The 11,892-nt window shown below is 33.2% G+C and overlaps 1 protein-coding gene across 1 annotated transcript; it reads right to left on the bottom strand.

The window, feature by feature from the left end:
- Positions 1-5,705: 5,705 nt before the first annotated feature.
- Positions 5,706-11,373, bottom strand: LOC118046355 (uncharacterized). The gene is given in 10 exon segments (XM_035055223.2): positions 5,706-6,298; positions 7,150-7,471; positions 7,961-8,032; positions 8,141-8,177; positions 8,279-8,337; positions 8,427-8,711; positions 9,356-9,486; positions 9,488-9,535; positions 10,164-10,351; positions 10,797-11,373. Coding segments are annotated over 10 exon segments (1,695 nt in total). The 5' UTR covers positions 10,915-11,373; the 3' UTR covers positions 5,706-5,863.
- Positions 11,374-11,892: the final 519 nt, after the last annotated feature.

The following is an 11,892-nucleotide window of genomic DNA, read 5'->3' as shown; positions in this document are numbered from 1 at the left end:
TAAGTAATATCACATTAAAATATGAGTATTTGGGATGTAAATTTTCAATATTCATTTTCTGAAATTGTCATGAACTTTCTTGTTTTACTTCTAGCTATCTTTATTTATAATATCTTAATGATCTAAAATTAACTTAATTTGATGGAAAGAATCCCCGTTTTATGTTGGGAAATGAAGGGTTTGAGTCAAAAGGACAAAAAACTCATCCCTAGATCCCATTCCATCTCTAGATTTTATCTTTTTATATATAACGTAAGTGTAAATTAGGTAATATTATTATCTGATAAATGATTAGCCTTTACGTTTACTAATTTTTTTACCAATAAAAAAAATCCTGATATTTCTCAAAATTATAAAATTTAGCTTCAATCCAGAGAATAGATAATGGTTGGATATATTATTTTGTTAATTCAAAATGATGCTATTTTATTTATAAAAAAAAAAAAAATAACATTGCTTTAAATAAAAATTTAAAAAACCAAATTAGATTTTAACCGGTTATATATTCACTAGATAAGTTAATCATATTATATTAATTAACTTCAATTTAATTTAATTTAAAATCCAACCTAAATCTGAAGTTTAATGGAAAAATTACAAATTTAAATTATAACGTCCCATTAAATTACACATTTTTGAAGGCTTTTGTTTTTATACAAAATAAAAATAGAAAAATTAAAAAGTTGTTTGAAAACGTGTTTGGAATGATGTTTTTTTTAAAAAAAAAAATTAAAATATTTTTACTTACTTTTTAAAAATTATTTTGATATATTAAGATTAAAAAATATTTTTTAAAAAATATAAAATATTTAATAAAAATATTTTAATAAATAATCACTATAATATTCTTGCATTTTTATTCTTAGTCATGGTCGAATAAGAAGAAAAAGAAAAATATTATAAAGTTAAGACCGCGTTGATGATTCTCTATTATATATCTACCTTTGACTTTTTAAACCGTTTTTGCCGTTAACGCAAGTTTAACAACACGGCCCCACGAAATATTCAAACTCTCCTCCTCTTACCTCTTCCTCTCTTATGGGGTTATTTTGTTTTGCTTATTTATTTATTTATTTTCTCGAGCTCGGCTTTTTTTTTTTTTTTTTTTCATTTGTAGGTTTTTAACTTTAGATGGTGCAAGTGAGTTTAGCCATTGATCAAGGGTAATATAAAAAATAAAGTGCAAATGTGCATTCAAATTATAATGATAGCAGTAAGCTGTTAGTCTATACAAAAAAAGTATTGAAAGGCAGTGCCCCATTTTTTCTCTCTTTAAATTTGAGTTTGTTTGTTAGCTAAAGTTTCAGACCAATTTCAAGTAATGGTATTTGATTATCAATTTCAAGTAATGGTATTTGATTATAAAACATAGAATGCCATGTAAATTTAGATACCGTTTGGTGGGAACCGTGGTTGAAACCACGTTCTCAAAAAAATTTAATTTTTTTTTTGCTAAAATTTAATATGATTTATATATTTTAGATCATTTTGATATGTTAATGTCAAAAATAATTTTTAAAACATAAAAAAACATTGGCATGCATTTCAGCACAAAAAGGTTATTTAAAAAGTAACTGCTACCACACTACCAAACACACTCTTAGAGGTGATTCCAAAAAACTAAAAAATTGATTAAATTAAAAAAATTAAAAAAAAAACAATTGAAAAAATTAAACCATGAAAACAAATCGATTAGAATTTAAAAAAAACCAACCGATTTAGTTTGATTTGAGTTTTATAAGCTTGAAATTGAAAAAACTGAACCGAACCCAAACCGGAAAAAAAACTAAACTAAACTGAAAAAATTAAATCAAATTGATTTGAATTGGTTTTATTTTAAAAAACTAAATTGAAACTAGCCGGTTTGAACTGATTTGATTTTAAAAAAAAGAAAATTCAAGGTATGCTGCCACATGTCCAAAACGATGAAGTTAATGCCATGTGAAACGAAACAAGACATAATACCTAATTCTTTGAATTTCTTTCAACCCAATATTCATTAATTACAAGCTATTCAACTTGGGTTTCTTAGGCCTAGTTATCCATGTTAGACCATTGACTTGCTCCTGTCTTTTGACCCTCTAGAAGCTTCCCCTGCTGGGCGTTTAGATTATATTGGATAATTTCGAGTGATTTGTCGTGGATGTATCAGATTAAATTTTTATTGAATGTAAAAAAAATATTTTAGCGTTGTTAACATGTTTTTTTAACGGAAAAACATAAAATTATATTAATATTGACATGATGTAATAGGATTAACTTCAAAGATAATTAAAATTATTAGTAAAATATAATTTGATTAAAAAAAATTAAAATAATATCTTTTTAAAATATTAAAATATAACATATTAGATCTATTTGAATTTATTTTGATAGCCTCAGATTCACTCGGATCAACTTATGTTAACCTAAAAAATCTCTAACCTAGGTTATGACCATGTAGAAAGTAAATAAAAAAAAAATTATTAAGCTTCATTCTTAATTAATCCAATATTAAATAATATAATTAAAAATAAAAATTAATCAAAAAATAAGTCGAGTCAACCTTGATTAACTTACTAAATTTAAGTTATGAGACTGAGATAATCACATAAAAAGAAAATTAAAACAAATTACGAAGCTCCACTCTCAATAAACTCAATGTTAAATGATGAAATAAAAAAAACACAAAATAACCACCCAAGTTAGCCAACCAAACCCGTGATCCAAGTCATAATATTAGGATAACCTCATAAAAAACAAGTTGAAATAAATTATGAAGCCTAATTCTTCAACATAATACTAAAGAATGAAATTGAAAAAATAAATAAATTAAAAAAAAAAACAAAAAACTCGAGGAAACCAACCTAACCCGCAACCCATGTCAGAAGATCATGATAACCTCATAAAAAAAATATATAAAAATACAATCCTTAATCAAAATCAATATTGAATGATTAGATTGAAAAGAAAATCAATTGAAAAAACAATATCCTAAGTCAATCCTAATTAACTTGTCAAACTTGGATTATGAAACTAGGATAATTCAATAGAAAAAAATAAAAATAAAATTATAAAGTCAAATTTCAAACCAACCGAATATTAAGAATAAAATTAAAAAAAAATTAATTAAAAAAGAATAAAAAATAAAACCAAACTAACCTAGTTAACTAGCCAAATTTGATGTCCAAATTATGAGATAATGATTAACCCATGTAAAGCAAATAAAAAAAAAATAAAAAACCAAATTCTCAATTAATTCAATATTAAAAGATAAAGTTAAGAAAAAAATTAAAAAAAAAAAAATTAACTCGAGTCAACTCAAGTTAATTTATCAAAATCATGTCATAAAATCAAGATAAATTCATAAAAAAAAATTATAAAAATTATAAAATTTAATATTTAAAAAACCCAACAATGAAGAATAATTTATTTTTTTTTGAAAAAAAGTTGATGACCAAATTAGGCCAAATAAAATACCAAGATATGTTAACATGAGACACGGAGCCTGGGAGCCCGCAATTCATGACCACGTATCTGTATTGGTTGGGTTGACAAATGACATTACAACTTAGTTGGCAACCGTTCCATTGAAAAACAAAAAAACAAAAAATAAAGAAAAAGAAAAAAAGGGAGAACAAAGAATCATCCAATACTCAAGCATGAGGTCAAGCCATGACCCCCCCATTTTTCTTTATTCTGATTCTTAATTCACTGCCCCTATCTCATAAGACTACGCCACATAGTCTATTATCTTTCGTCCCTTAATTTCCAGGCTTGATTAGCATCCAAGTTGAACGGTACTGGTGCTCGTGTGCATAGTTTCTTCACGATACCTCTTTTTTTATAGCCCGGAGCAATAAACAATAGGCAATGCACGCATCGGTTGACAGTATAATCACTCATTTTTCGTCGGAAAACTTAAAGTCCGTTATAGCCAAATTAGATAAGACTTGGTTGAACAACCCTGTTAAACCTCTACTGGGTATGACGAGAGCTTCAAGTATTTCTATCGTGATTATGGACTTCGGTTGACTTGTCCTGTTATGATTTTATTAGTTTGGTTCAGGATCGACATCAACAAGTTTTTAGATTAATGGGATATGATCCACATGCTTGACTGATGATACGGCAAGCTGACTCCATAAAGGCAGAGTGGGTGAGCTGATCATCCACCGCTTGCCTAAACTGGAGAAGTAGTTTGGCGTAAATAATAAATCAGTATATTTAGTCGTTTGATGTCTTAATTACTGCAGATAGTGGGGCTCCAAAATCCATTTCAATCGTCACCTGTTTTTTCTCTTAAGCTAACGGTGCCAACATTCATAAGCTCAAACCCAGAAATCCACCGCCCGTTTTGCAGGAGATAGAATTGCTGAGATGAACTCCCAGAGGTCACTCCAAGCTGGATGATAATTACTGAAGAAATTAGTACAAAAGAACAACTGGGAAATCCAAGTGGAGACTTGTGTTTTAATTGATTTGTGAAATGATCAATTTCAAGCCCATTGTTCTTAAATCACCACTTGAAGTTTTGATTTATATTTTTCACGGCCCTTTTGGCACTATTAAGCATGATTTTGCAGAATTGTGATGTAAAGGGTGATATAATTGTAAGTGTGTACCCAGTTCACATGATATCACCGATTCATAAATCACGCTAATCATCATGGGCAATTCGTCGACAGTATGATGATTTAAAGTTTAATAATTATTGCTCATTATATTGCTCCTGCTCCTCGTAAAATATTATTGTGCACACATTGAGGTTTAATATAAGCAATTAAGATAAATAATTAGTATCAATTAAAAAACAAAAATTGGCTATTATTACGATAGTGTGAGGAATTCCCTTCAAAACAAGCGCCTAACCATAAAAACCATAAGGGGCATCCCGCCACTCTTCCTAACTTGTCATCCCGTGTTCTTATTACAACTAACTTCAACACCTCAGCAAATCCCATTTCTCCACGTGTCAACTCCTTCCCGCCAACTCCTTCCTTCCCAATCCATACGCACTCCTCTCTCCCTCTCCCAGCACCATAACAAATTAAGACCATAAAAACACAAACCTCCAAAACCTCTATCAATGGCAGTGACCAAATTCTCCTCCTCCTCTCTCCCCACCGAAACTCTCCGTGAAGCCGCCGTAATCCTCTCAACTCCGCCAACCTATCAATGTCACTAATCCTCCCATTAGTCTCCGATTCTTTAATTCTACACTCCTTTTCTCTCCCTATGATACTGCGTTCGCACTATCAGGCCGCCAAACCCTCTCTCTCTCCTCCAACTACATCTATCTTTCTTAAACACGTTGTTCCTTGCAAGATTAAGTGGAGTAAGTTTCCCAGACATGCATCACAATGACTAGCTTGTCATTCATGGCCCCAAGGGGATTCTATTGGAACCAGAGAATGTATAGTTTCTTGGATGATGTTGAATTTTAAATGAGAGCCATCCTTGGGGATTATGCTTCCACGATTGCCTATACGATAGTTATAATAGAGTTAATTTGTATAAAAAAAATAGAAGGTAGCTTACTATAAGCTATCACCACGCAGAAACTACCTTGCACTTGAGAGCCCAAAAGCATATTGGGACTCTGATAGCCAAAGAAATTTAAGCAGTGCCCAAAGGATGGGAAGTGTCACACGGATCATGAGGAATGGCCATCATGGAGGTTGATTTGGACTGTAACTTGCAGAACAAACCACCAAGTACAGAGATTAAACAAAAATATTTTTAGCACTATACAAGAGTAACAAGTACATTTCAATGGCTATGATCTCCAACTCAAAATGGAACTTCGCCCCATCTTGGTTTCTTCCCCTAATAGGGGATACAACAAACTGGAAAAAAGAACCTAATCTTACACTGATTTCTACTACACTACACTTGTAATCGACAATGATGCATCATTCTTGCCACTACTTGAAGAACCTATCTTAACACCTGCACAACCACTGCTGCATTTTATTGGCGAGGATATCTTCGCAAACACTTCCTCCCTTAGGGGGCAGTTTGCATATAGTATCCAGAGAACGAGACACAGCAAAACTCCTACTGAGATCAAGCCCAGCCCCGCATTTACAATCTTGAGATAATGCTCCAATGGAGGGCAATGACTCGAGGTGATTTCTAGGAATGTGTCCCTAACAAACTTGCAATCCTGAAGGCTGAGCAAAACCGGGGTGTAGTACTCAAGAGCATAGCTTTCGTTAACTGCTGCCACCAATTGTCTATAGATGTCAGGGATCACCCTACCAACAGTTGTGCACAGCCCAGATGATGAAACCATGCAGGTGTAGTTCTGCCAAACCTGAAAATTTAAACAAATAAATGAATTTCAAATTTGTTCCATGAATACACAATAGGTAGTAGTTTGCCATGAACTTAGTGTCTAGACTTGTCCTTAAAATAATCAAGGCCAGAAAAGCATAAAAAACTCTACATGGCAAAGGCATCAAAAGGCAACAATCATTGTCCCACTTCTTTTCTCTCACAAAATCCCAGAGTGTCCAGTCTGACAATTATGTAAAGTTCATAATTTTCTAACTCTGAGAGAAGTAAAGGACTGACCAAGCATCAAATCAGTTAGAAGCTCATACTTCAGATAAACCAAGCAAAAGTCTTGAAGATAATGATGCAATATTTTGTCAATTCATATGAGATTTCACCTGTTCATGTGATATTATAACAAAGAGGCTTGAAAAGTGATCCAAAACTCTAGGACACGCAAAAAAACATAAGTTTAATCAAAATGTAAGCTCTGAGACACCCCCACGCCCTCTTCCACTTTTGTTCTCTCCTGATTTAATGGCTAGACTCACGTGTCCAGTTATACATTGAAAATAGCAAATTCTAACGAGGTACTGTACAAAGTTAAAACTAGATATCAGCTACCTCATTTTTTGTGTGAAAACCCCTTACCCGATAATGATAAAATGAAGTGACTGAATTTAATTTTTACTTATCAACCACGACCACATCTGGTACAAAAAGTATGAAGTGAAAATCTCATTAGCTATGATGACAAAATTCCTAGTCATCCCATTCTGTATGTTGAACTTATCCTCCAAGTAGTACTTATTGGTTAATAAGGATAAAGAAGCCACTACTTCAATTTCATGCAAGTCCAAATTAAGATGTAGACAGAGATGATAGACATACCACAGATGCATTTGCCATAGACACCTCCCGGGGCTCGCATTGACGATCTTGATAAAGAGAGTCAAATGGGTAGCACAGAGGAGGCATGGAAGGTCCAGATTGGTTATAATAATTAAACTCTGTCTGGGATGGATTTGCATTTGCAAATGTGTATATATAGGTATTGACAACATTTACAATATCAGTGATGACTTCTTTACTCTGGACGAGTGTGTTGTTTGTTGTTCTTTGGTCAACACAAGGAAGAATGCTGCTAAGAGCAGATGCTGCATGGGGATTTTCCACCCATTCTTCCATGGCCAAACAGGTGTCAGAAATCGCACTGTTGCAAAAGCACAAAATACTATATTTTAGTAATTGAAATAAGATTTGATTGTTCGATACGCAATTCCTTTTTAACTGAATAAAAATTCCATATGCAAGCATTCAAAAGCAGCAGCAACAAAGCCTCAAGTAATCAAAGTGCATTTCACAAAAATCGACATCATATTTATCGTGGCACAATATTGAAGTGTGCCTCAGGCATCATTCAACTAAAATAACTTCAGAAGACAAGCAAAAAGGAAAAGCAATCATAAAATCAGACTACACAAGAAAGCACTCGATCATCATTGTAAATATAGCAGACCACAAGTAACAGATAATTTCATAAACCATACAGCAGGTATTTGTTTATGATTACATGTGAAGGGGGTTTATAATAAACATGATGCGCAGCATAGTAAATTTCAAATTATGCACACAAGCAAACACAGCATAACGTTATTGATGGACATCTCTCCATTTAAGATCCAGAATATCAGTATCTTACTTGTTGAGAAGAATAAAAACTCCACAAAGAATGAAGGTAACCGCCACTAACAACCACCCACTCACTACAAATCTGCAACAATATGTTTGTGATCAGATACAGAAAAGAAAAGCATCCAGCGAGTGGATGTTAATATTATTGCTAGAATACATTATGTAACCAACAAAGACAGTAACTTACATATGAATTGCATGTTGATGTCCAAGGATAGACAGCACTGAAATAAAAACACGTCCATCAGTTACAAGCAGGAAAGAACTGAACAGATGAGAAGTAAAATGAGTTGTCAGCCAGCAAGGCTCCGTTGGAAATACTTACAAAAACCAAGCAGAGCCAGGACAAGCATCACTGCAGCCACAGTAATCAATGCTGACCGCCTGCAACAATAAATTCAGAACCAGCCATTAACATCATGAATATTAATAAAATACCTGGTTGGTAATTTACCAAGGATTCAGATACATACACAGCATTGAATACTTTCACTATTTTTCCAGCATTTTCACTAGTCTTCTCTGTCAGTGTATCAGCAGCAGCATTGAGATCCACATTCAACTTGTCAATATCATCCATGACGTTAGAAGGAAGAACAAGCTGGGCTATATTGATGGTCTTCGCAAGGGATAGATACTCTGTAACATTTTTCAGGGTTTGCACAGTGTAGTCTGACTGGTTTACAACATATTTCAGAGTATTCATAGCTTCACCGTGAAAGTCATCCTGCCCAACACAGAGAAGGATACATCCAATCCTGGAAAACATCAAAATAAGGCATCAGGAAGAGCCATAAAGAAAAGGTCAATGCATTGGTTCAGAAATAGGAGAGACCTAATTTACTTTAAGACATGGAAAATCAGTCACGAATGACATGATAGATATTTTAGAAATAGAGTATTACAGATACACACACACACACACACACACATATCTGCTTGAAATATGGTTCAACTCTAATCATTTATGCAATTGCCAAAAACAATTACGAACTCTAGAAACTACAGTTTAGAACAGACAATTAACCACCCAAGTTTCAGAAACACTTGAGTCTGTACATTAAACTTCACAGATAAAATGGATTCATTTTAATGATGGATTAGGAACTTCAAATAATGATGGTAAAGTGTCAGATAGTGGAAATTTGACATTTCTCTCTCCCATAACGAGCCAATTAATTCACATCAAATGTGATTCTATATCAACATAGTATCATAATTTTTCAAGTATAATATTGACAAACCATGACAAAAATAAGCATACAATATACTTCTCCATACTTTTTTATATGCAATAAAGCAAACATAAAAACCATCAAGTGGTAATATAACAAACAAAAGGCCAGAAAAAATTGAAGAAAGGCAATAACGGTAGAGGTAAGTTGGCAGTTAAGATTATTACGCTGCAGCACAAGTGAACAGTATAAGCATTATAAGAGAAATCCTTTGAGATCGGCTTGATCCTTTGTCTTTAATGTTAATTCTCCATTTGAAGCAATGATGTGCTACAAGGGCAAAGCCAAACAAAAAAAAACCACAGGAAAGCCAGAATAAAACCAGCAGCACCTGTGAAGCCAACAGACTGCAGATAGTTGGGTCAGAACCGAGAACATGAAGAATAAAGATGAACTTTTCCAAATGTAAGTACAGCACATAAATATGGACATTAAGAGATGAAAATAGTCAAGAAAAGGTGCGATACTAGCACTAGTAAACAAAGACATTAGGACTTAAGGGAAAGCACACAAGCACGCTGATAATTTGCATTCAACAATTCTAATTGTCACAGTTACTTGTATATGAGCAAATAACACAGCTTGCCTCCCACAAGAGCTGTACTGAAGACAAAGACAAGCACTAACAGGCTAATAGCCTTGTTCCACGGCTAAATTTTAACCATTCCCTCTTAGAAAGTTGTAGAACCGACATTGCCAAGTTAATTCGACACTGTTGATAAACAATAGGTGAAAAAAAGTTTGAAGATTTTCTTCCCATGGATCTAAATAATATACTGATGCTTTCCGATTCAGAACACAACGGCAATTCTAACATGCCAATTAACAGATCAAGGAAAAAACCTTTTCGTTAATTCTCATGGTACTCATTTTCTTTTAACCACGATCTCAAAGGGTGACGTGATCGATCTTATCGTAGTTGAATGTCAACTGCAACATTGATATAACGTAAAATAGAACAGAAACAAGACTTACAGCCCAGTAATGGGGATCGGTGATGTTCCAACCTCCTCGATAATGTTTAAATCCGTGAAGAATGTCCGGTCGATCTGTCCTCTTCGCCGCCAACACAAGTGTGTTATTAGACCCGTAATCAGAAGGCCCAGGTGCTTGTGCAGCATTCTCCGAGATTCCATTTCTTAATGGCCCTAAATTATCCTGCCCTGCAAGCACGACAGCATAGCCGGGGAAAAAAAACCTATTACATGATAATTCATGCCAAAATGCTTAATCTAGTCTATTGCACATGCTCACGGTCATTTGCACAAGTAAAATCTCGTCCCTTTCCTTATAAGTAAATAGCAAAGAGGGCTATTAAATTAGTAAAACAAAATCATTAATACACCATTTGGCTGCAAAGAAAATTCGGCATCTTTAGAAAAGAGTGCACGCCTTCCACAGAAAGCTCAGTACTTACTGGCAAGCTCAAATTTCAGCCGAAAATGTGCATATCTGATATGCAAATAACAACTTTGTTTTAGAGTAACAGGATCGTACACATTATTGAAAATCAACAAAACCCAGATAACAAATGTGGAGAAAAGACAGCAACATCGTTAATTTCCCAAATGAACCAAGACACCAGATTGCACATTACTGAAAACATACCTAAGATATACTTGAGAGGATCTTTAGCAGGCCCATTTCCAGGCAGAGCTAAAACAGAGCAGCTCAAAGAAACAACAAGAAACAAGATACCAAATCTTAGAACCAGGAACATCTTCATGCTTTGCAGCGAAACCAAACTCTCTCTAACACCAAAAGAAATCAAGAAAACCCATTCCCAAATGTCTTGGCCTCTCTCTCACTCTCCAAGTCCAGAGAACTCGAGAAAAGAACCCAAGCAAATAGAGACAACAAAAAAGAGAGTGGCGTGTTTATTGTAGTATGTGACTTATCATTCATAAGAGGGGCAAAAAAAAAGAGGGGGGGGGCGGGAGAGTAAAAAGATGTTCCTGGTTTGCAGCTAAAAAAAGCTGATCCTCACATGGGTAGAGGGAACTGAGAAGGCGGGTGTGATTGATAACTTAACAGGGTCGTCCTTCTCAACCCCACCATTATAAAGCTTACCTAAGCTTGCTTAGTGCATTAACTAAAAGCACACTGCTGCTTCTTTTTTTATTATGCACATTAAGTTATTTATTAAACTACCTTCCATGATTTAGTATCAGTTGCTTATTTTTGCTCTTTCTGGTTTTGTTTCCCCATTTTTATAATATTACTTTTTGGAGTTTTTCCATCCTTGACTCACCTCCTCAGATAATTTTTAATGACAGATACATCCTTGCTGCAGCATCCAATTTTTTTTTAAAAGAAAAAATAGTGTTTACAGAGCATATATTTGAAAGTATAATCATTATTTTTTAAAGTATTTTTTATTTAAAAATATATTAAAATAATTTTTTTTATTTTTTAAAAATTATTTTTAATATTAGCATATCAAAATATCTAAAAATATAAAAAATATATTAATTTAAAATAAAATAATTAATTTTTTAAAAAATATATTTTTAAAATACAAAAACAAAATCATATATCTTAACAAAATAATTATTAAGTAATATTCTAAAAGGCGTCTTCCCCACGCCTTTCACTTATTAATATAATATTCTCTTTGCTGCAAGATTTGATAGTAAAACACTAAGGAGAGATAGCTTTCCTTTTATCCATGCCGACCTGCATTGAGTATATTATTATTATTATT

The sequence above is a fragment of the Populus alba genome, chromosome 10, assembly GCF_005239225.2.
Source record: "Populus alba chromosome 10, ASM523922v2, whole genome shotgun sequence".
Taxonomy (NCBI): domain Eukaryota; kingdom Viridiplantae; phylum Streptophyta; class Magnoliopsida; order Malpighiales; family Salicaceae; genus Populus; species Populus alba.
The sequence above is the reverse complement of the archived record's forward strand: the minus strand, read 5'-3'. Positions and strand labels throughout refer to the sequence as shown.